Genomic DNA, 26,229 nt, shown 5'->3' with positions numbered 1-26,229 from the left:
CAGAGAACTATTCATGATGATTCCAAGATCTTTCTTGGTTGGTAACAGCCACATTAGAATCCATCATTGTATATGTATAGTTGGTATTATTTTTTCCAATGTGCATTACTTTGCACTTACCAGCATTGAATTTCATCTGCCATTTTGTTGCCCAGTCACCCAGTTTTGTGAGGTCCCTCTGTAACTCCTCACAGCCTGCTTTGGACTTCTGAAAACTTTTCCACTTCACTGTTCACAACGTTTTCTGGATCATTAATGAATACATTGAAAAGCACAGGTCCTAGAACAGGTACTTGGAGGACCCCTCTGTTCACTTCTCTTCATTGTGAAAAAGTGACCATTATTCCTACCCTTTGTTTACTATCTTTTAACCAGTCACTGATCCATTAGAGGGCCTTCCCTCTTTATCCCATGGCTATTTAGTTTCCTTAAGAGCCTTTGGTGTAGGGCCCTGGCTTTCAAAAATCCACGTACATTATATTGACGGGATCACCCTTGTCCACATGCTTGTTCACTTCCTCTGAGAATTCTAATAGATTGGTGAGGATGACTTCCCTTTACAAATGCTGTGTTGACTCTTCTACAACATATCACGTTCATCAATGTGACTGATAATTGTGTTCTTTACTGTAGTTTCTACCAGTTTGCTCTGTTAATTTGCGCAGTGATTTTAAGACTCCTTTTTCTTGTAGCTTAAAGGAGACAGAGCAGTGATAGGGCAGAGAGACCGAGAAGCACCTTGCGCACACGCACGCTTTGTGACAGTGTGTTTTTTGTAACATAGTTGCTCTAGAGTCTATTGTGGTAGAGAAAAGACAGGTCTTGGCTATAATGGGCACAAAGGGAATTTGTTTTATTGAGGCCACTGGACACAGACAGGAAGTTGTAGCCCTCCCTGGCTCTTTAGCACCCAGAGTAACTAACACAGCCTGTGTTTTTTGTTCTGTGCTTGTACAGCGCCTGGCACAGTGGGAGAGCCTGGTTCGGACTAGGGCTCGTCGATGCTACAGTAAATACAAATATTAAATAATAATATCCTCAGCCACCATTCCTCTTTGATCCCTTTACACCGTGTAAGCCTGGTGGAAATGGCCCCTGGAGAATTCTGCTGCATAAGGATGTGCCAGAGACTGTAGAGATGCCAGAATGGCTCTATGCCAGCCTCCATTGCTGCCCCTTTAGCGTAGTGGGTATGCCAGGATGGGTCAGGGGAGCAGTGGGTGTGACTGGAGCATGCTGTGCTCTGGCTGTTCCAAGTTGTGGAACAGCCCCTAGTGGACCTAAATCAGAGAAGATCTGAGGCTCCTCTAATGCTGGAGTAGGCAGGGCCAGGAATACAGGAGGTGAAAAAGTTACTTAAATCCACTTTTGCACTCTCCTGACTTCTTTCCTGTATCAGGTAGAGCTCAGGAAAACCAAAGAATATAGTCCCAAGTTTCTTCTTTTCCTTGATATTTATCCACCCAAAACTCAATAGTCTGTACTTGTTGCAAATTATGGCAGTATTCTATAGACTGGATCAACCCCCTATGGCAGCAGTCCCCAAACTTTTGAGGATCGCACCCTCCCCAACTCCTGTCCCCGCCCCCCCAGAGCCGGGAGCGGGCCGCAGCTCCTGGGGATGGGCGCGGACAGGGATAAGGGGGCCGAGGCTGGGAACGCAGCTGGGGGTGGGTCTGGGGTCGGGACCAGGGCTGCGGCCAGTGGCCAAAGCTGGGGCTGAGGGCTGGAGTGGAGCTGCAGTCAGGCTGTGGTGGGGGCCGGCAGCCAGACCCACGTAGCCAGGTGCGGTTCTGCTCCCGGCTCCGCCCCCAGTTTTGGCCCTGGGCTGGGAACAGAGCCACAGCCAGTGGCCGAGGCCGGGGGCTGGCACGGGGCCGGGAATGCAGCTGGGGGTGGGACTGGAGCAGAGCAAGGGGTAGGGAGGGAACTAGGTGGTGCTACTTCCCCACCCCCATGCGTGCTGTCCCAGACCCCACAGTTTGAGGACCTCTACCCTACTGTAAGTTGCAATGTTTTGGAGCATTACTATAGTATCTAATCATAGAATCATAGAATATCAGGGTCGGGAAGGGACCTCAGTAGGTCATCTAGTCCAACCCCCTGCTCAAAGCAGGGCCAGTCCCCAGACAGATTTTTGCCCCAGATGTGATTTACCGCTATATTTAAATAAGGGCAGTAGCTGTCTCATGATGTCACTGTGCCACTGGCCTCATTTTAAAAACAAGCCCAAACTGAAAAATACTATGCAGCTCTCTCCAATAGTCCCACACTAGGCAAATGATTATCCTGCTTGCTCATGGGAGAGAAACCTAGCTTTCTTCAGACACGTGAAAGTAAAGGAAATAATAAGCACCCTTCATCAGTCAGATAAGCTCTATTGATACATCACTGGGTGGGTTTTTTTCCTTTGTCGGTTTACATTTTTGACTCTTTAATTTAATTTCCTCACTTACAGGCACCCAGCTGTCTGGGCTTCATCCATAGATTAGTGGCTCTGTGTATAATAGCAGCAGCCAGGATTTGCTTTTCTTTTTTCGTACCCAGCAGAAGCAATATGCTTTATATAGACTCAGCAGAATCCCCCCCACCCCCTGGCTCAATTACTTTGTCTAGGTGCTCAGCTGGGATTTTTTGGTGGAAATCGAGCACCTAATTCCCATTAGGGCGACCAGACGTTCAGATAAAATCGGGACCGTCCCAATATTTCGGGGTTTGTCCTGATATCCGCCGGCAGTGCTGTTTGTTTTGTTTTTTTTCTCCGCCGGCAGGACTGACTCGGCTTTTTTTTTTTTTTTTTTGCTCCCCTCCCCCCCCCAATGTATCCCGATATTTTCTTTCCCTCATCTGGTCACCCTAATTCCCATGGGCTCCTTTGAAAATCCTGACCCAAATGTCTTGTACAAAATAGTCTCTATTTTGAGGAATGGGGTAGGATGGGGGATCAACTTTTGTAGTTATCATTCATTTTAAGTTCCAGGTCCCTTACACATTGTAAAAGGTCCATGTGATGCTATCTGACTGCTTCAGAACCAGGCGGCCAAAGGGAAGACCAAATGTGACCCTAGTGTTGCCATCTCTTGCAATTTTATCGCAAGTCTTGTGATATTTGGTGTTTTTTCTTAAATCCCTAAGCTCTGGTGAATTAAGTTTCTAGCTCTCATGATTCCAGAGATAAACATGAACGCTGGCTCAAATGCCAGGAGGGAACTAAAAAGAACTCAGAATGTATTGTTTTTAAAATCTTGTGATTTTAAAGCCAATGTCATTAAATTTGGGACCTGACTCATGATGTTTGAACAACTGGGGTTGGTAGAACTGTAAATATTGGTAGCTGCCTTTGTCTTTACTGCACAGACTTTGTACAGAGAAACTACACAGTCTCAATATGCAGTGCTCCATCTTGTTCCTCACCAAAAACCCCTCAGATCATGATAGAGCATTCTAACTGCTAGCCATGTAAACCCACCCTAAGATCTGAGAGTTAAGATGGATTCTTTCTGCTTCTGCACAATCACCGGTAAAAAAAGATTTCCTGTGCCAAATTCTGTCCTCTGTTACACCTGTGCAGTCCCATTGGAACCTAGTTAGCATGATGCATGAGCCAGAATATAATCTAGCTCACTCTCCCGCAATTTCTTTAGCTCTGCAGGACTGATATGGTTAAAAAACAAAAAAAGAAAGAAAACTCATTTTTAGTAACTAGTCAGCAGCTGTGACTGAATATGAACAACCCGCTGAGTAAAAGGGTTCAATTTCCATACTCACTTTCTCAATTAGAACTGCACTTTATATCCCAGATCCTCAGCTGGCGTAAATCGGATGTTGCTTCATTGACTTCAGTGACGCTGTGCCAAATTACATCAGCTGAGAATCTGGCTCCATGAGTTTAATCTTTTTAAATCTCTTTTTCTACACTTTTATGTATGTATCTTCCAGAAAGACACAATTCTCAACTTTTCTCCCCTCTTATGGGTAGTTAAGATGTGCAGTTGGGGCAGACAGGCATTGGACAAGTTAAATCATAAACAGAGGGACAGCCATTCCATGTTTCTACAGAAAGAGAAAACAAGTAGCAAGGCCGAGGAAAGCGCAGACACAAGAAGTGCTGAATGTGGCACCATTAGGGCTTCACTAAATCCAAGTGTGAAGAAGATTAGGGAAATCAGAGTGCTTTCTCCATACCCGTATGGGTCTGAGTCAGAGCAGGGGGAAAAGAGAAGAACTCCTCAAGCAGACCTCTGTTGGGCTGTGCTGTAGCCATGTTTATACAAGTATCTAGCAGGGCTTGTCACACCAAACCCTGTGACTGAATTCTCAGTGGGACTTGGGGGTGGTTTTTGAACTGGTTAACAATTACTGTAAAGGATCCTCTCTGGGATGGAGGAAGAGGATGCAAAAGTTCTTTTAAGTACAGTCAATTCTAATCAATACTGATAAATCCTAAATTATTTTATTATTGATATGACATACAGCAGGTGCTTTCTAGAGCAAATAAAAAGATCTGACTAGAGCTGATTAGGAAATGAATTTTATTTACCACATTCAAACTTCCAAAAAAAAATGTTTTACTGGATTTTTCAGATTTTCAATGAAACCCTGAAAAATTTCAGCAGAAATGGAGATTTTCCCACATTGTGTCAAAAATTTGTTTTTGTCTAATAGTTTTTGACAAGCTCTAGATCTGACATGATCCATTCCCTGAAAATCTAAACAGTCCCATTTAAGAAATGAGCAACAAATGAGAGTAATAAAAAATGACCCTTATTCGGGAAAGCACAAGCTAGTGCTTACTTGAATAGGACCCCTTTCTTGCATTAGGGCCAGTGTGAGGGGAAAGGGGAAGGACAAGGGTTACAGTGATAAGATTGGGCACTTACACTACTCAGTTCTGGTATGTGCACATCTCAGTAGTAATTTAATTTATTATGTTTTAAAACAATATATTTGAAAATCATTTCCTCTTTGGGGCCCTGAACCTGCACTGTAGAGGTTACTGGGAGTTTTCCCATTGACTTCAATGGGAGCAGGATCAAGCCCTTACATTCCTGCTAGGCACTGGGTTCAGGGTCTGTATCAAGAGATGCCTGAAATGCTGAAAAGCATGCAGCTCCCTGCTTTGCCTTAGGTATTTGTGGCATCATGACCTCTGCAAAGACAAACACAAAGCCCTGACTTAGCGTCTTTTTAGCTAAAAAAACAAACAAAGACCTTTTCTGTTTGCGTTTCAGATGTATGTAAGTGCTAAGCACTATTATTATTTTATATCATTTTAAGGCTACACATTCATGGCCGAGTTCTGCCTGCTTTAGTCACACGAGTAGGTCTTTGAAGTCAATGGGAGCTCTGGCTGCTCAATGCCTTTGAAAATCAGGCCACTTATTTAGGTGTTTAAATATGGACTTAGACGGTCAAGTTGGAAAATATTAGCCTCAACCTTACTGCATCCCACTCTTTTCCCATCTGTACATGGGGATATTTACCTGCAGAACCTCAAATGAGGGAGGATTATTAACTAATTAATGTTTGTTAAACACTGTGTATTTCTGTAATATCTTCCACCTGAGGTTTTCAAAGTGTTATTATTTAACATTTGTTATTGTACCTCACTTAATGGTTGTAAGGGGCTTTGGAGGCCTCAGGTACTACATACCTGTGACATAGCATGAAAACTGCCCTAGCTTTGTCAACGTGAATCATAATTACACTGAGTGATGGGGAACCTTACAATAGTTTTTTACTGGTTGCCTACCTACTAATTCACAAAAGTCTGATGCAGCAATGGAAAGTCTCCCATGGAAGTCACTGGATCAGGCCCATAATTTGGAATCTACAGTAGGGTGATTTACCAACTTTTTTTATTTAAAAAAAAAAAGCATTTCAGTTCTCCTTAAAAGTTGGACTGTTCACTCTATGGCATGTTTCATCATGCTGCATGCATGGGGCAATGTTATCTTTCAGTCCATAGAGCTGTACAGCATGCAAAGCCACAAATATGAGGAAAGATTGGGGTTGGACCAACCCACGTCATGGTCTCTATTTGTAGCATGGAAATTCACACTGATCCCTTTTAACATAAACATAAATGTGAGGAAATGAACATTTGATTAAACTAAACACACAGGTCCTTTACATCCAGGACCCTAATTTAAAGCACAGTCACCTCCATACAGAAAATAGCAGCTGGAAGAGGAATTATTTAATTTAATCATCTGGCTCTTATGTGACACGGTGAATGTCTGCTGAGAGAAGGGGAGAAAAACCCTCCTCTTTATTCTAGTAACCACCGAGGAACACTTGCATGGCAGGAAAGATTAAATCCTGCATGAAGTACAGTACTTAATATGCTTTGGACTAGTGACATGCCCTTCAGAAAGACCTACCCCAGTTTTATAATTCTCTCATCGAGACTTTTGGACCTCTGGCAGTCCTTTCTCCTGTTTTAGTTCCTCCCTGCCTCCCTCCTGCTGGGATACTTCACCATTCAGAATTTCTGCCACCCAAGTAGAAATTTTGATAGTGTCAGACAAGCTTAGCGAGTGACTCTTAATCTCTGCAGATTGAGGCAAGCCTAGGGAGAGAACTGAAGTAACTTCCCAGGTTGTGTGAGAATGTTTAAAGGATGCCAGAAATAGGCTATCCCTGTACTCTGTCACACTGACCCACTACAAGCGTAATGGCCAATGGTTGTCTCAAATGTTCAGCTAGCTGGAATTCAACAGTTTTTCTCGGAGTAAAGGAAACAGTTTATGGAAAAGAACTATTCTCCCTCCCCCACCCCCCAACTTAAAAAAATGCCAATGGACAGAGGACAAATTCTAAAACCCACCTGATTGGGCACTCTCCAGTTATAATAAGGTCCTTATACAACAAGGGCCAAATTCTGCCACCTCCTCCATGGCTATGGAAGAATCCAGAAACAGCAGAACCTTCCTTTATCTCTCCCTCTCAAATTTGGTTATTCTGGCTTAGTATATGGGGGAGTACTTATGCCCAAGAAAATCTGTCCTTCAAACCAGGAGGCTGGTGCCTCCAGAAGTTCCTGTGTGGTTGAAGCCAGAATTGGTTTACAGAATTTCTTTCTCCTCTGTTGGTTTGTAACCTGCCTCTGACCTGCAGTAGAATAAACCAACCTAAAGACTCTCTCTTCTGCTTACTTTAGATTGTACTTTATTCTGCATTCATTCACCCATAGGTATGGATGGTAAACTAGGTGTTTAGGAATTTCTGCCTGTTTTTGTTAGGGATGCATGCATATGTGTTTGTTTTTCTGTTACAGAAAAATCATTGTATGTCATTGAATATTTCCATTTGAACTATCAGGCTGCGATGACCTTTTCGTACAGTACAAAGGCAGCCTGCTGTAGGTAACTCTTGTCTGTCCTCCATCAAGAACTGGAGTTTTTGAGTCCGAGGAAGGCCTAATTGACACCAGATGGAGTCAAAGCTGCTGTAAATTTACACCTTCTTCTGGCTTCTTTATCAGGATTGTCACACCAACTTAGACTCCCACTGGACTGTCATATAAACACTTACTTAGGGCCAGTTTTTCCTTACACTTATACCAATGCAACTGCAGGACTTTAGTGGATTTACACCTGTGTAGCTGAGAGAATTTGGCTTTTAGACACCCACTCACTTGCAGGGCCGGTGCAACCTATTAGGCGACCTAGGCAGTCGCCTAGGGCGCTAGCATTTGGGGGGCGCATTTTCTTCGGCGGCGACCGCAGCGGCCGGATCCTCGGCCGCCCCGGTCGGCGGCGGCATTTAGATGGAGGGAGCTGGGGCAGAGGCGTGTGGGGAGGGCCGCCTGCAGCAAGTAAGGGGGGAGGGCGGCACGCAGGGGAACTCCCCGCCCCAGCTCACCTCTGCTCCGCCTCTTCCCCTGAGCACGCCGCCCCGCTCTGCTTCTCTCCCTCCCAGGCTTGCTGATTGGCGCTGCAAGCCTGGGAGGCGGGAGAAGTGGAGCAGCGATGGCGTGCTCAGGGAGGGGGCGGAGCAGAGGTGAGCTGGGGTGGGGAGCTGCCGCACGGCTCCCTGGGCGGGGGGGGGAGCTGCCAGGGGGGGGGGCGCCTCAGGGCAGGGGGGATGGGGAGCTGCCACAGGGGGGGCGCCTCAGGGGGTGGGGAGCTGCCGCAGGGCTCGGGGAGGGGGTATGGCGCAAGGTGGAAGTTTCGCCTAGGGCGCGAAACATCCTTGCACCGGCCCTGCTCACTTGTCAGTGTATAACTTATATAACACATCACCTCTGAATTTGGTCCACTGAATGTGCACCTGAGTAGGCCTATGCCGGTGTAACTCGTGTGACAATGAACAAGAAGAGAGGGGCATAGCAAGGAAAGCAACTAAAACAAGAGTGTAAGAAGGTGTGAGTTACAGTAGGCTACAGCTTACTTTCATCTACACCTTTTTAAACCTTCTTCTAGCTCCTTGGAGTGTAAATTACACCAGCTCACACTTACCCCCTTACTGAGGTGTAATTGACCATAAGAAGGTCTAAATATGTATAAGGGTAAAAGCTAGAAGCTGGGACTGGACGACAGGGGATGGATCACTTGATAATTGCCTGTTCACTCCCTCTGAAGCATCTGGCACCAGCCTCTGTTGGAAGACAGGATACTGGTCTGTATGGATCATTGCTCTGCTCCAGTATAGCCATTCTTATGTCTTCATTCACTTTTTTTAATGCTTTGCATTTTGTTGTGACTGATTTTGACTTTAAAACCTCTGTAACTAAATCATAGCATAAATCGGAAGTCCAGCCTGAAATCATATGTCCTATGACAGATTAAATGTATTGGATGGAGGCAAGAATACTTGTGGCAGTCATTACACTCTGAATCACTTTGGCTCCTGCATAGAGTTTTTTAACCCTATGCTGTAGTTGTAATGAAGGCAAATAATTTGTTTTTTCTCCTCCCACAATAGTATCCATGTAGAGCTGCTGAGTTTTTCCGGATGGGTGACAGCATGTTGAATCCCGACTGTATCCACTGGGAAACAAAATCAAACATCTCTTGCTATGAGGAAGTTTCTGTTGCCTGTAGCAAACACTATTGATTGAATTCTTTCTGTACAAGCCAACTCCAAGGTGGCAGATCTGAGTTTGCTGTCTTCCCTGGTCAAGTCACCCCCAGTTTCACTCCCTGAGACACTGAATGTTGTAGGAGTGCTTTGGTGTAGAACTTAACAGACATTCAAGTACTTCAGTGTGGCTACTAAAATCTAACGAGAGTCGAGCTGCTTCCATCAAGCAAGCAGTTGTTAGGCTTAGGCTGTCTTCATTCATTGATATGCACACTAAGTGCCATGGCTCTTCTCTAGCCACGCCTGTCTTGATAAGGTTATTAAAAAGGTTGTAGAGGGGCAGCTCTAACATTATCTGGTGTTCTCGGGTTTCTTTGGCCCCTATCAGTCTGGGTATGGCACACAGGCAATTCTGGTAGTGTTGAGGGATTATCTGCTCCTAGCAGTGAGCAAAGGTCAAGTGCCCAAGCTGATTCTTTGATCTATTAACAGCCTTTGAGCCATATGATCAAGAAATGTTGTTCATTTATTTGTGGACCTTGGCTGAGGTGGATAGGGTTGCTCTGCAGCAATTTTGCTCTCTCCTTTCTGAGAGGTGCTTGAGGTTGACACTGGCTTATTGTTTACGTACCCGAATTTCTGTCCCCCTCCTGTCCAGCATTTATTGGGGGGATGGTAAAGCGATTTGGTCTGACCCAGATGGTGCAGTCTCCTGGCTGTCCCAGGGCCTGACCAAGAGAGGAGTTTGGGTGAACATAAGATGGCTCAAATTCATTCCAGACAAGATGGAGGGGTTGCTGCGTGGCAGGAGAAACATGCACAGCCCATGCAAGGGCAGCATTTGCTCCCATTACTGTGAAGTGTGTCCACCCTTTGTCAGGTAGATTTGCTGTTTGGAAGCGCTTCCCTAGCCATTTACTGCTGGATTCACAGTTAGTGCTGGTGGACAGAACCACCATTTTATTAGATACGTGACCTGATCTCTCTGATGTGAACCTCACCATAGTCATGCATGCTCCGGTGACCTCAAATTTGGATTGTTGGGACTACCCTTCTGGGCTCCTCCAAAGCTGCAGCAGAAGGAGACTGGCAAGTTACTCAGCAGTGTTAGTTATAAGGAATATATTATCTGTGGCCTCTGGAGTCTTCACAGGCTTCCAATTCAATTCCTGATGCAATTCACTCTGTATATTTTGTTGCATAAAATTCTATCTGATTTTAGTTCTTGCTTTCTACCCCAAGTATTGTCATGACAGTTAAGACCAGCTGAGGGGCATTGTTCACAGACTGTACCCAGATTTGATCTTCTATAGTCTGGCAAAATGGCATTGCCAGTAGAGGGCCCTTAGCTTTGGGCCAACAGAGTCTGACTAAGTGCCAGCTATAGGTGAGCATCTGAGAAACTGTCATTGTGCTCCCCGGTGTTGCAAAGTTTGGTTAACCCGGATATATCTGTACATAAATAATTATACAATAAAATACTATATACAATACATACAATAATAATAAATACTATAAATAGATGTATGTATGTATATCTTAGTGTGTGTGCACATGCACATGTAGTAAGTCATGGAGCTACAGTGATTTACACGAGCTACGGATGTAGCCAACAGTTCCCAATGGATATAGCTCATAAAAACACAGTAGGCACTAACTGGCCCCTTATTTGTCTTCTCAACAGAGAGGACAAATACTGAATGAATCCTGGTGACTGAATTACCCTCTCACTGCTAGAGAGGTCCTTCCAAGTCATGATGGAGACACAGTGGTAGGGCAGCGTGAGAAATTTGTATGGCATCTGCTGTGCTTGTGTAGACAAAGAGAAGACTTGAGTTTCCACTGCTGTTAATCCAGTTTCTTAAACCAGTGCTAAATTCCCTTTCATTTTGTTTTTTCCAATTTTTCGCACTGTATCCACTTTTCCACAGACTAGAACAGCTGATCTATGTGTAAGGAGTCTATTTGTTTTCACTAGTATTTAGGAGTCCTACCGCTATGCTTACTGCATGTTTGGATTGCCATTAGGAAGAGATTTATTTAGGAATTTACTTTCTTCTAGTAGCACTCAATATGCTTTCCAAAAAGAAATAAGTTTCAGGCCCTACCCTGAGGATCTTCCAATCTAAAGTCAGACTGAGGGTATGGGGATAAGTGCACATCTGTTAAAGACCCTCAGTCCACAAGTTGATCTGCACATGCAGACTCCTGTGCCCACGTGGAGCTCCACTGAAGGTGCAGAGAGTGGAGCTCCATGCAGAAGTCTGCGTGAGTGGAACAGCTTTCAGCATCCGGAGCTTAGATTGCATTAGTGCCCAAAATGTGTTATCTATTTACATGGCCCTCAGCACTGTATTGTCTGACCCCTTTGCAATCATTCATGAACTTTATCCTCACAACAGCTCTGTAAGGTAGGGAAGAACCATCCCCATTTTACTGATGGGGAACTGAAGCACAGGGTAGATGAAATGACTTGCCTGAGGTCCTGAGGTCATACAGGAAGCTTGTGACCAAGCCTGAAGTTGCTACCCTATCCAGAAGACCATCTTGCTTACTTCTTCAGTGTCTGGCAAGTTAGGCACTTTCTGGTCACAGAAAAAGGGTTGAAAAGCCCAAGGGAGAGATGATGGAGGAATGTGTTGCCCATAAACCTGAAAAATAAGCCAGTGAAACACGTCCAAAAATACCTCAATGGATTACACTCATTTCTAAGTTAGTAAGGAAAAGATATAAAAACACTGTGAAAACTATTGACGTAAATCTTTGTGTAAGACAATGGTCACAACATTAAAATGTCTGGTGTTTTATTACATGCAGTGTGGTGCCTCCTTTTTTCCTGCATTCTCCAAAAAGAAAGCTATTTCTGGACTAAAACATACCCAGCACTGAGTAACATTCAATGTACAGATGTGCTACACAGGGGCTTCAAGTGACATCTTAGCATGACAACCTACCACCCTCTCAGACATACCTGCCAATATTTGAAAGCGGCCATTAAGGATATCTGGAGAGAAAAGCATATTTCAATGCCTTTGAAATGCAGTGGGCTAAACGTTTTTTTGAGAGAGGGAGTCGAAAAACAAATGGAAAATATTTTGTTAAAAATATATCAGGAATGTCCCTCCTAAATAGGGATGTTTGGCGTTGGGGACGACACCCGGTCCAAGATCAGACCGTGCGCACAGCTGCTGAAGTAAGTTCAGCTACTTTGAAGTTAGAAGCATGGAAATGCCAACAATTATGTAGCATCTGACATATGAATTCACTGAGGTGCAAGTGAAAGTTGAGCTCACACTCTACTGCTATTGCCCTGGCTCTTCTTTCTTACGTAAACAAAACCAATTTTCTTCCATGGAAAATCGTCTGTTTGTGTTGCTTTATTTTGTTTGCTAAACTGCTAATTCCCTAAAGGAACTGAGGCTATTTGAAATAGCATCCGAAATTTGGGAGATAATCAGTAAAAAAACAAATATTAGCTTTTGTAAAACCTGGGAATTTTTCATTAAAAATTGGTAAACACAAAACAAAGGGCCTTAAATATATGTGCATCAAAGTGTAGACTTCTTTGCATAATCACAGAGAGGCAGGATGATCTTGTGGTGAAGGCACTGAATTTGGACTCAGGAGATCTGAGTTCATTTCCAGGCTCTGCCACAGACTTTCCCGTGTGATCTTGGGCAAGTCACTTAATCTCTCTGGGCCTCAATTATTTGTCTGCAAAATGGAGCTAATAATATTCCTTCCTGCCCCTCCTTTGTTCGTCTTGTCTATTTAAACTGTCAGCACTTACTGTCTGTTTGCACAGCACCTAGCACAATGGGGCCCCAGACTTGTTTTGAGGCTGTTGGCACTATAGTAATAGATATAATAACAATAAATGATTATTGCTGAAGTAAGGGACAAAATGCATATTGTATTGACTAGAGATGAGACAGCCTTTAACATAAGAGAAGAGTGGTAGCCCTATTTGGGCCCGGTGTGGATTTGAATAACTGACATAGCCTCTCTGCCTCTATTTCCCTTCTGAAAAAAGAGTGTAATAGAACTTATCTCCCTCATAGAAGGATCCGTCAGAGTTTGTACAGCCCTTGGAAAATCTGAAGTGGCACAGTGCTGTCTTAGCTCTGAATAAAGGGGATGTTCTAACCTGGCCAGGCATTCTCATTTTATTGTACATATTGTCTGCATACCATCTGGAATTGTTCTCTGCTTAGTATTTTTAGAGTGTAACATACATTTTTCACATGAAAATTCAATAAAATATGCATTATATATGAAAGCTGATGTAGTAAATGAAGAATGGACAGAATCCAGTCCCTGTTGTGAACCTCAGAGGCCCCAAATCTTCACAGTTTTAGTCTAGCCTGGCGTAAGTGCCTCTTGCCAATGCACTCCATGTCAGATTTTAGAAGAGACAAGGAGATCCCTTAATTTAAACTGTACAGTACTCAGCTTTACTGGGGATCTTTTTAGATGTACTTTCTCTGCCCTCTGCTGACAGAACTGAATAATAACACGTACGATCTCCGTGAGTTTTCCAAGACAGGAAATGGTGAGAGAAATGTTCCCTCTCTCTCTGTTGTAGGGCTGGAGCTTTATTTGTTTATTCTATTATTGTCCCTGTTGGCTCCTTTGTAAAATGTAAATTCATCGGGGCCAGAGTCGTGTTTGTTTATATGATGCTTTCTATCAACTGAATGTATACTTTCAGGGTTATGTAAATTAGGCCCAAATCAAGGTCTGCTACACAAAGAACAAATAAACTGGGTTTGCACAAGAGATCACCATGGGAGAAAACAGAATTCTCCCCCTCCCCCCATTCACTACTAGGGTCCATTGGAATAGCACAAGTTGTTGCCACTGTGAAGAATTTTGTGGTAAAAATCCCACTGGGCACACTGTGGGCCCACCCTCAAATGCCACAACCTTGCCATGGAGAAACTCACCACAGAGCACCGTTCCAGGATGCATTGGTCAGTAGTCTCCAAGGTAGCTCCTCCACAGCCTGCAGCTCCAGCAGTTTCCAGCGCTTAATTATCTCTTTCTTCCTTTTTCCCAGGATGTCCCTGACTACCAAAATGTCCAAGAGCTCCCTTACCTGGATATGGTGATTGCAGAGACACTGCGCATGTACCCACCTGCATTCAGGTATACCTTTCCCCTCTAGCTCCTAGAGAGTACATCATTAGATAAATACAGTGGAAATCTGTTTGGAAGCCCCATGCTCTTGGCCTCCATGTAGCTAAGCTATCAGTACTGCTCGGGCACTTGAGAGATACAATGGGGCCAAATGAATGAAGAAGACTGGCTAAAGTTGGTCTACTTAATGCACCCTTTTCAAAGCCAGCTGGAGTCTCTTTTCACTGTTCTTCGGGTCCCCCAAGCCCAGGGGAAGCAGTATCTTTGAAGCAGACTAGCCTTAGGAAGTTAGATGGTTCTTCTTTGGTCCGCTTCAGAGATCTGAGTACAGAATTTGCATAGCCTACTGGCTGAGTAGACCAGTCACCCCATTAAACCCCCGATCTTCTGAAGATTGTGCATGTCCCTTGCTGTATTCAAAAACATGAATTGTACTATGTGCTAACATTCTGCCCTAATACTATATTATACCGTTACAGCTAACTCTAGTGCCCCCATCCAGTGAGTATTAGAAATTTTCCTTAGCTGATACTAAAATATTTTCCCAGGGAGCTTAGACGTGTTCATTTCAAAAAGGTGGAGGGGAATAAAGAAATTAGCAAACTGTGTAAGATCACAAAACTGTAACAGAACACAAGTCTCAGCTCTCAGGGTGGGATTTTCAAAAGCAAACTAGCATTCACCTAACTCTGCTTCTATTGAAGTCAATGGTAAAGCTCCCCTTTATTTCAGTGGGAGTAGAGTTAGGCCAATGCTGAGCACTTTGGAAAATCCCACTCTACGGTAACAAGTACCTTAAAATAGAATATCTGAATATTAACCCCTCTTTTACTTACCCCCAAGATAAGGGTAGGATCTTCCAAGATTTTCTGTGGAGTTGCACAGGGTTATAAGGGTTAATTATGCTTGCTCATAAACGACAACATTTTACTCTGAAATCCGTGGTATATAAATGGAAGTTCCTGTGCCTATTAACCATCAGGGACATTTGAATTTCAACTCTGAAACACTGGGAAACAATCAATGTTTGTCAGATGGGAAACAGAATTAGAAGAGAAGGAAGTTATTCTGAAGCTCCCATTGGTGTCATTTGTGGTTGTTCCCGATCTCTATCTAAGGCCCAGTGCATTGCAAAGATGCCAGTTACATAAGACAAGAATAGTGCTGTATTCCAGAATACAAAGAAATAGTGAAAATTCAATAGCAAATAAAATAATTTTACTACCACGAGTGAGAGAAATTTAAAAACAATCTGAATAAATAGAGAACTTCATTCTGCAGAGCTGGTGGTCCAGTACCTTTCACCAACATCCTATTCACTTTTCAGCAAAAGGGAGGACTTGACAATATTTTTTTCAAGGCTTTGGTTCTTAGTTATCTATTTTATTTAATTTTGTGTGAGAGAGAACATAATGCTGTGAATAGTGCCAAAGTGTCAGTCCTAGAGACTGGAATCTTCCATTTATTCACTACATAGCTATAGGGCAGGCAGCAGTAATCATAGATAGTACCCCAGTCATGAGGTCACTACTGATCTGGAGAAAGCACTTTTTATGGATGAGATAACAGTTCGGCCTCCAGAGTCCATGCAGTCTTTGGTTTCTGCTGAGACTGTTGATATATTATTATTTGTATTACTGTACCACCTACAGGCCCCCAATCAAGATCAGGGCCCTGTTTTGCTTGGCACCGTTCACACATATAGTAAGAAAGAGTCTTTAATTTGAAAAGCCTGCACACTAACTGGACAAAACAGACGAAGGATGAGAGAAAAGACGTATTATCCCCATTTTACACTTGGGAAATTGAGGCACTGAAAGATGAAGGATAAAATTTTCAAAAGCACCTAAGTCTCATTTTCACACATGATTTAGGCACCTAGGTGCTTTTGAATTTTTTACCCTTCATCTTTTATTGCTTGAAATTCAATTGGACTTAGACATCTGAGTCACTTAGGGTAAAAATTTGCAAAAGCACCTACGTGGCTTGTGCAAGGTGACGCAAGAAGTTTGTAACAAAACCAGGAATTAAACCCCGATCTCGAGTGCGAGGCTAGCGCTTTAACTAAAAGACCATCCTTTCTCTCTAACAGTTCTGGTAGCAGTTTCTGTGATTTCCAGTGGCTAATGAAAGGAGACCATCACGCTAATTTAACATGTAGGATACCAAACAGCCATCAGGTGATAACAATGCACAATAGGAGCTGGGGCCTCTAGCTGCTATGGTAATAGAAACATTAAATTACTCATAAAAACCTCCCTTAAAAGAACATTATGAAGAGTTGCAAAGTCAAGCTCTCAAAAGTTAGGAAATGCCAGAATTAAGTTAAGCTTTAATCTGGCCCCCTTATGATAGTCTCTACTGATGTGACCACATGCTATTTTTTCCACAGGACCCCTGCCTCATTTGGTGCACAGGATGGACGGTGCTCACTTAGTGAGCAGCTATTCAATCTTTTCTTTCATTCCTCATCATTCAGTGGGCGGCCCCAGGTCTCATTTACTGCACATTATTCAAACTGTGCTCTGAAAACAGAATTATTAATTCCCTCCTGGGTTTTTCTATGAGCTCATCACTATATAGCCGAGAGAGTCACAGACATTAATTAATTTATTTTCGCAACACCCCTGTGAGGTGAGGGAGTGGTATTGTCCCCATTTTACAGATGGGGGAACTGAAGCACAAAGAGATTAAGCTTAAAAGTGTCCATTAATTTGGGGTGCCTGAGTGATTTTTTCAGCGTGCTTAGCATTACACAGCACTTTGTGTTCAAGCCCAGCTCCCCTATTGACTGCAGTTGCAGCTGAGTGCTCAGCACTTCTGGAAATCAGACCCCAGGGTATCAGGTTGGGTACCCAGAAAATAAGGAACATAACAATTAGTGACCAACTCTGAAAAGTTTGGTATAAGGGACTTGTCCAGAATCAGGAAGGAACTCTGTGGCAGAGGCAGGGATAGAATCCAGTTCTCCAGAGCATCACTCAACTGCCTTACCCATAAGATCATCCTTTCTCTTCCTGCAATCCCCTGTCTCATTCACTACACATCTTCTAGCTACCGCAACAGAGGCATCTTACAGACAACAGCCTCCTTCACACAACCCCAATTCATTTCCAAAGAATGAGGGCAAGGGTCCTGTGAAAAAAGTACTATGGCATCATTAATGAAAGGCTGTATCGGGGCGCTGGAACAATTTGTATAGTGGGGGTGCTGAGAGCCATTGAACCAAACTGTAAACCCTGTATATGATGGAAACCTCTTCAAGTCAGGGGGTGCTGCAGCACCCTCCACACCCCTAGTCCCAGCCCCTATAGGTTGTATCACAGTGGTCCTTCCCCAACCTTTTCAGTGTGGCGGGTGCCTGACGACTAGGCGCCGAGGAGCGTGGCCACCGGACAAGCAGCCGCCGAAATGCCGCCGAGAAGCGGCAACACCAACAAGCGTCGCCGCCGAAATGCCGCTGAAAATCAGCGGCATTTCGGCAGCGACGCTTCTTGACGTTACCCTTCTCGGCGGCTGCTTTTCCAGCGGCTAGTAGGCGGGCGCACATAGATGCTACAGCGGGCGCCATGGTGCCCACGGGCACTGCGTTGGGGACCCCTGTTGTATCATAATTCATATGCATAAGGAGGCAGAATTAAGGTTGCACAGGCACCTTAATACTGGATTTCCTGACTTTTGATTTTGCAGCATTAATTTTTTCTACGAGTAATTTCCTATGGTTATAAAAAAGCAAACTGAAAAAAAAAACTCCACCCAGAAATTCCATCATTTAGCATCATACTGATACCCACATGGACCATCATCATTGCTGGAACCTTTGGATCCACTGTTAGGGTTGCCAGCTGTCTAATCACACAAACCCAAACACCTTTACCACGCCTCCTGCCCCGCCCCTTCTCTGAGGCCCCGCCCCACTCACTCTATCTCCCCTCCCTCCATCGCTCGCCTTCCCCCACCCTCACTCACTTTCACCAGGCTGGGGCAGAGGGTTGGGGTGTGGTAGGGGTTGCAGGCTCTGGGATGGGGCCGAGGGGTCGGAGTGTGGGAGGGGGCTCCAGGATCAGCCTGAGGCAGGGGGTTGGGGTGCAGGAGAAGGTGTGGAGTGCAGGCTTCAGCTGAGAGGCGCTTACCTGGGACAGCTCCCGGGTGGTGGTGCAGCTCCCTGCCTGCCCTGGCCCCGCGCTGCTCCCAGAAGCGGCCAGCATGTCCCTTCGGCCCCTGGGAGCTGCAAAGTCAGCACTTGGGGCACATGGGGAGCCTGCCTTAGCCCCACTGTGCCACTGGACTTTTAGTACCTAAAATCCCCCGGTTTGGCTTCAGTAGCCCCTGGGAGATAAGGCCTGATTCCGGAAGACTCCCGGCGAAACCGGGAGGGTTGGCAACCCTATCCACTGCTCAGACCTCTGCCTCCTGAACTGAGTAACTGGTTGATAGCAGTAGTAGGTTGCCATTCTGTCTGTGGACCAGCACTAGAGGGAGGTGAGACATTTTGCTGGTGGGTTTCATAGATATTTGCTGACAACAGAGGAATGGTGAGGCTCAGAATGGAATGTTTGGCTCCGTCCCAGGCTCTGGAGGGCAGTGTGTTCTTGTGGGCAAAGACTCTTCTGTCCATTTCCCCCCAATCTTGATCCCTTCTGCCCTGTTCCCTCCCCAGTCCTCTCTCTTCCCCATTCCTGTTCCCTCCCCAGTCCCAATTCCTTTCTCCTTACCCAGCCAGTTCAGGTTCTTATCCAAATCCCACTCTCCTTGCCCAACCAATCATAGTTTTCCCCTCTGGAGTCTCCATTCCACTCCCCCACCACCCCCCCCTTCCAGTCTCCTTCCCCACCCATTCCCACTTTCTCCCATGCCCTCCCACCTCCTAGTCCCCAGTCTTCTTGCCCAGACAGTACCAGTTCACTACTTCCTCCTCTGCTCGGTCTCCCAGCCCCCTTGGCCTCCACTTCCTACCTCTCCCTTCAACCACATTTGCCATCCCCACTGGTTCTCAGTCTCTGTTCTCAGGCTCCTTGTCCAGTCCCATTGGGACAGTCTCTTTCCCCCACATCTTGGCTCCTCATCAGATCTGTCCCCTCCACCCCACTGATTCCATCTCCTTGCACAGCCAGTCCCAATCTCTGTCCCTAAATCTTCATTTGATCGATCTCCCCCATTTTGCTGCCAGTCCCAGTCTGCTTGCCCAGCCAGTTCCCAATCTCTCTACCCCTAGTTCAAGTTTCCATCTCCCCCTTTCGTGTCCACCAACCTCCAGTACCAGGCACCCCCACCCCTCCAGGTTCCTTGTCTCACTCTGCTCCCCTCACCTCTGCATCCCCTCCCCTGGTCTAGTTTTTATCCCCTCTGCTTTCAAATCAGGATGTTTCCTCCCACTCATTGCCTGAGCGCAACAGGGGGGCATTGAGAGCACCGGAGAGATATGCTCCCTGTTCTCAGTTAGTGTCTGGAGCCAGCCTGCAGCAGCTCAGCTACAATTGCAGAAAAAGTCCTGCTCAGGCCTGGGCGGTAGCATGCCCAGTGCAGACAGAATCTTTGGAGATTTTTAGCTATTAAACTCTAGCAAGTCTCTACTGAGCATATGCAAACTGCAGTTTTTCAAAGGCTTATAACTTGGCCAATTTTCACAAAGACAGCAGCAATACAGCCCTGATACGAAGGGCAACCTTTCCCAAATTTCAGTCCCTGCTCCAGAATATGGGGATGCTAGCACTTCCCAAAGAAAACGTCACCAGGATTTTTTAACGTGGGCAAAACAATATATTTTCCCCTTAGCCTCCTTCTCAGAAACAATGGAACTATTTTGGCTGACATTTTCAAAAATTTCAGCTTGAGGCAGATGCCTGGCATGGGAAATTAGAGTCCAAATGGAAAGTTTGACAAAGTTATAAGCAAGTGAAAACAGGGTCTAATAATGGGAAATGTCAGGTAACCTTAATAATAGTGCTACCAGACCCACCTATAGCAGCAACAGTTACCAATTTGGGATGGATGAAGTCTGGCGCTGCAAGGATCCATATTTCATTTGCAGTTCCCCGAAAAGTCCATGCTCTCTATTTTTATGGTGAAGATGATTGTAAACACCCTTTGTGCGGCAAGCAACTGCTGCTCTGCTTATCTACCAGTGACCACTGTGACGGGTTGGATCACAGAAACCCCCTTGCGGCTGCCAACTGATGTGCCAAGACTACTACTGCCAGCTTGGGACTCCAGAACCCTGCCTGGTTGTGCCAGACACGCTTGCCAGCCACAAACACAGACCCAGGTCTGAACCACATCCCACAGTCTGCAAGCTTAACTGAAAGCAGCTTAAGAAGTGTTCCTGTCTTTAACACTCAGATGCCCAACTCCAAATGGGGTCCAAACCCCAAATAAATCCGTTTTACCCTGTATAAAGCTTATACAGGGTAAACTCGTAAATTGTTCACCCTCTATAACACTGATAGAGAGATATGCACAGCTGTTTCCTGCCCCCCCCCAGATATTAATACATACTCTGGGTTAATTAATAAGTAAAAAGTGATTTTATTAAATACAAAAAGTAGGGTTTAAGTGGTTCCAAGTAGTAACAAACAGAACAAAGTGAATTACCAAGCACAATAAAATAAAACATGCAAGTCTATGCCTAATACAGTAAGAAAACTGAATACAGATAAAACCTCACCCTCAGATGTTTCAATAAGCTTCCATCACAGACTGGACGCCTTCCTAGTCTGGGCACAATCCTTTCCCCGGTACAGCCCTTGTTCCAGCTCAGGTGGTAGCTAGGGGATTTCTCATGATTGCAGCCCCTTTGTTCTGTTCCACCCACTTATATATCTTTTGCATAAGGCGGGAATCCTTTGTCCCTCTCTGGGTTCCCAACCCTCCTACTAAATGAAAAAGCACCAAGTTAAAGATGGATTCCAGTTCAGGTGACATGATAACATGTCACTATAAGACTTCATTACCCACTTGCCAGCACACACGAAAACTTACCAGTAAAACAGAGCCATCTACAGACAATGGTCCTGGTTAATGGGAGCCATCAAGATTCCAAACTATCATTAATGGCCCACACTTTGCATAATTATAATAGGCCCTCAGAGTTATATTTCGTATTCCTAGTTTCAGATACAAGAGTGATACAGTTATACAAATAGGGTGAACATACTCAGTAGATTATAAGCTTTGTAATGATACCTTACAAGAAACCTTTTGCATGAAGCATATTCCAGTTACATTATATTCACACTCATTATATGATTTTATGAAAATATTCTAGAGTGCAACGTCACAACCACCATCTTACTTCCCTTATAATTGTAAGACTAACAGAGATGACTTATTCTATGGCTGCTTTCAACACCCTGCCTTTGTACTTTTATTCTTACTCATTTGGGGTTGGTGACATTTAACTGTTGCAGGTTTACTCGGGAGACATTGAAGGACTGCGTAGTGATGGGACAGCATATTCCAGCTGGCGCTGTAATAGAAATTGCAGTTGGACCTCTACATTATAACCCTGAGTTCTGGCCAGAACCTGAGAAATTCATCCCTGAGAGGTATGTGGGATAATGCTCATCATCTCTTGTACCATTGTCCTTATTTAGACCATTTAGAACAAAGTCCTGCCTTATATGCTGTTTCCTGTGTGGCTAATAAAAAAGAACCCTATGTGTGTAAGCACTTTGCTCCCAGGATGCCGATCCCATGCACTGGAAGTGCATTCAGTGTGTGGATATTCAAATGAACACACCAAGCAACCCCCTTTGCTGCATAATTCCTGAACCCAACACAGCCCCAGCAATCAGCTGTTAACATGGAGTGGATAGACACCATATCCAGCATCACCTCCACCAAAGTAGTTGGGTACTGGTAGATGAGACTTAAATAAGAAGCAATGTCTGTGGTTGCCTACCTGGCATGGGTATAACCTGTTCCTGTTCAAATGCTGCTACTTTGGCCACTCCTGGATATAGAAATTCTGAAGAAAAATAGGCTACCCATTGTATTCATTTGCATGTAATTACCCAGAATTCTCCTCCAGCCCATGGCTGTTTCAGAGCAGCCTTTCTGTCTGAGATCTTGGAACAGTCTGGGTGTGCTGCTAGGTACTTAATCCTGTACCTGAAGCCAATGGGAGTTTTGTCTTAAGGGGAGCAGGATAGGATTCCAAGTTCTTCATCCTGCTTGCAGGACAGACTTTCATGTAAAGCTTTTCTCACTTTCAAACTGGGTCTTAACTGTGTTCTGCTTGTATAACAACTGCATGGAGAAGAGACTATCCTGCAGCTGCAGAGGTTAGCAGACAAAAAGTGCACTTGGAATTACTGCAGATCCAATACTATGTAGAAGCACAGTTTTGCTTAGTGGACACAGCTGCTAAGACCCACATCTCAAGTTGCCATCTTGTGAAAGGTCGAATACAAAGTGCTAGCCTCTCAAACACACTGGGTGTGATGCAGACATTCTAAGACTAGCTCTGAAGGACTAATGTAACTGTACATATAAGTGAGTTTGTATAGAGGAATCCTCTTGGAACAGTCCATCCTGTATACTAGTTGTCTGTTTTCTATGTCTTAGCCCATAAAAAGGGGCAGCACTGGGGTCAGAACATTAGAATGGCCACACTCGGTTAGACCAAAAGTCCATCTAGCCCAGTATCCTGTCTTCCGACAGTGGTCAATGCCAGGTGCCCCAGAGGGAATGAACAGAACAGGTAATCATCAAGTGATCCATCCCCTGTCGCCCATTCCCAGCTTCTGGCAAACAAAGACTAAGGACAGATCCCTGCCCATGTTGGCTAATAGCCACTGATGCACCTATCCTCCATGAATTTATCTAGTTCTCTTTTGAACCCTGTTATAGTCTTGGCCTTCACAACATCCTCTGGCGAAGAGTTCCACAGGTTGACTGTGTTTGTTTGTTTTAAAGCTGCTGCCTATTAAACCTTCTTTCAGGAGAAGGGAGCATTTGTGTTGTATTCTCAGGGACAGATGAGAAATGTGGCAATGATCTTTCTAGTGGCAGATGTCATGTCTGGGTCTTCCATTGACCATTGGACCATATAATCTACCCCAGCTTCTGGAAGTGTTCAGTAAGCAGTGCTTTAAAGTGTTTGGGAGATGAGAACTATAATGCACTCGACCAGATGTGCAGTGCTGTGCATAGTGAAGCTGAGGCAAATGTCTTTCTTCACCTCTTCCTGAAGCAGGAGGTACAATTACCCATAGACTCACCTTAGTTTGCATAGGTTGCCAGTATTGTTAGTGGTCATAAAATTAGGCCTCTCGCTCGCTCTCCAAAAAAATAATAATCCAACTCCGGTATTTTTCTCTGACCTTCTGCTCATGAACCATCCTCAGACTGATTATGTTGCATGAAGAAGAATTTATTAGCTCTAAATTTATTGCCCTTAGTCTTGTATTATGGGACATACTAAAAATGGAGAGACTGGCCAGTTTTCACTACACATGGCATAATTCTGAATATCTCGATCAAGTCCTTTCTGTCCTGAGGCAGGAGGTGTCTCTTACTATGTGTTTGTACAGTGCTTAAGACAGTAGGGTCCCACTCTCTCTTTGAGGCCTTTAGGTGCTACCATTAATACAAACAGCACATGATGATTTTCCTTTCCAGGAAATCTGTGTCTTGAAATAGCCTTCAAAAGCTCTCAGCATATTTAAGTCCTACTGTGTTCATTGCCTTTCTCTGGACCTTTCCAGACCCAAGTGCATGGGCTGCAACTGTGGCTGGTTCCTTGCACGGGGTATGCAAGTGGAGGGGAGGCTTGTTGCTCCCCCCCCTCCCCCCCCCCTTGCCCCCGTGCAAGTGCCCTTACAGGTATGTAGCTGGCATTAGGGCAGTTCTTGCTGGCCTGGCCCAGTAAGAGCAGATATCTAGTACAATAGCACCTCTTGAAATGTTGTTGCTTTTCTAGAATGTTCATAGATTTTAAGGGCAGAAGGCCCTAGATTTCAGCTGGATTGCTGAGTGCACTGAGCCTAATCCCTTGTCTGGCTAAAACTCCAAAGCCAGACTGGCTGCTTTTCTGGAAGGCTAGACTACAAGGGATAGAGTTTCCACCACATCCCTTGGTAGTTTGTTCCAAAGGTCACTCCTCCTCGCAGTTAAAAAATTGTGCCTTTTTTCTAATATGTATTGCCAATGTTTTTATTAGGTATTTTAAAAGAATTAGCTACCCTGTCCTCTTCTGGATGACTGCCACCTTAGTCCTCACTAGCGATTGAACTGGGCACCTCCAGAATTAAGAGCATGCCTGCCTTCAGTTTGAGCTAAAAACCTAAATCCCCTACGTCCTCTATGGATGGAGCACACATAAAACAGTGGGATACATCTGTGCAATAAGAGCCTTCTTCCTCAGCCAATCAGATCCCTGCTTTCATATTCCTGTTTTTCTCATTGTCCGTCCTGAAGAGAATCCCAGGCAGGCTCTGTCACTTTACATTGCTTTTGCAATGCAGAGGCAGCATTCTTGCTCATTCTAGATCAGGGTTCATTAGTTTGCTCTTGGCATATGCAGGCAGTAATTTCGCCATTAGTTTATGCATAGGGTCTGGGTTGCTATAACCCCTGAATTAGTGTTCTGTAGTTTCCTCAGATAATGAGTGTTTAGTGAGGGTAGTTCATTAAAGACGGACTTTTAAAAATGAAAAAGAAAGTCTGTTTGTCCTGCTGGGAGAACTACTCATTGACAAAGGACGTTTTAGTTTAGAGAAGAATTTGCTAACGGTCCCCTTGAGAATTGTTTACCGAGACCAATTTAAATCCAGCTCTCTCAAGATGGGAGTAGAAAATCACATCAGTATGAAAACCGTTTCTTGAGCTGGTTTCCAATTTACCCACCTTGCAGGTTCACAGCGGAGGCCAAACTGCAGCAGCATCCCTTTGCATACCTCCCGTTTGGGGCAGGACCTCGCAGCTGCATTGGCATGAGGATGGCTTTGCTGGAGATCAAGATGACCCTGCTCCGGATCTTGCAGAAGTTCAGATTTGAAACCAGTCCCGAGACCCAGGTTTGTATATATGGCAACTTATGGACTACACCTGTAAACTCTCTTGTAAACTGACAGACTGTTCTATAGAGGGCCAGTGGTGTGTCATAGTGCAGTCATGGGAAAAAACTAACAGGCACATGTGTATAATAGAAGTGGCAGCAGTCCTGAATCACATTACAGGTCTGTCTCATCTTACGCTGGGGTTACGTTCTGCTGTCAGTGCATAAAGCGAAAACCGCGTATAGTCAAAATTACATTGAGTTGAATGGCGGGCAGAATCGCCCGCACTACAGGTACAGTATTAAAATTGGTATTTTTTTCTCTTTTTTTTGTTTTTGCCGACCGCGTAAAGCTGAAATCGCGCATGTTAAATGCGCGTAAGATGCGACAGACCTGTACTTTAATCAAAATATAATTTGATTTATCGTTTAGCAAATAAAACAAACTTTATAAACCAGAGCCTACAGCCCAGATCCTCCGCTGGTGTAAATAGTCTATGTCAATTTACACCAGTGTGTTTATCAGAGTATGCTGGTACTTCTGTGTGTGCACCTACTGTACATTTAATAGCTCTAGAGCTTACTGCAGTTTATTTTATTTAGATTTGTAAGATACCTGGACATCCATTGTCTAACCCTCTAGGTATAAATTATTTTTACCATTATACTGCCAACAACTGGCTGTAAAAAGGACATTTTACAACTTCCACAACGTCTGTATGAGTTAATCTCATAAAGGAAACTGAAAACATCATCAATTTGTACTTGTGAATCTTTTACACGCACGTGCACACAGTGTGTGAAAGAGTAAATGTATAAAATATGTCATTTATTTTCTCTTTTTCAGATTCCTTTGCAGTTGACATCTGTATCGTCATTAGCACCAAAAAACGGAGTCTATGTTAAGATAGTACCTCGATAGAGCAAAAACCCCATTCTGAAAGCCTCCAAGGAGGTGATCCATTGCTCAGTGGCTCACTGATAGATTGGGGGTAACATTTTCAAAAGTACTTAAGTGATTTGAGAGCCTAAATCTCATTGAAAGTCAATGGGACTTTAAATGT

The 26,229-nt window shown here is 44.4% G+C and overlaps 1 protein-coding gene across 1 annotated transcript in view; it reads left to right on the top strand.

Annotated features, from left to right (window-relative positions):
* The window catches only part of TBXAS1 (thromboxane A synthase 1), a 335,034-nt gene extending 308,805 nt beyond the window's left edge, over positions 1 to 26,229 (top strand). Inside the window, exons 11-14 of the mRNA XM_024211589.1 lie at positions 14,087 to 14,175; positions 21,573 to 21,710; positions 25,022 to 25,184; positions 26,013 to 26,229. Of these exons, the coding sequence (XP_024067357.1) occupies positions 14,087 to 14,175; positions 21,573 to 21,710; positions 25,022 to 25,184; positions 26,013 to 26,087 (465 nt within the window). The 3' untranslated portion in view covers positions 26,088 to 26,229. The remainder of the gene's footprint in view (positions 1 to 14,086; positions 14,176 to 21,572; positions 21,711 to 25,021; positions 25,185 to 26,012) is intronic.

Source organism: Terrapene carolina, unplaced genomic scaffold, assembly GCF_002925995.2.
Source record: "Terrapene carolina triunguis isolate 2854851 unplaced genomic scaffold, T_m_triunguis-2.0 Scaffold247, whole genome shotgun sequence".
Classification (NCBI taxonomy): Eukaryota; Metazoa; Chordata; order Testudines; family Emydidae; genus Terrapene; species Terrapene triunguis.
This window is presented reverse-complemented; position numbering and strand designations above follow the sequence as displayed.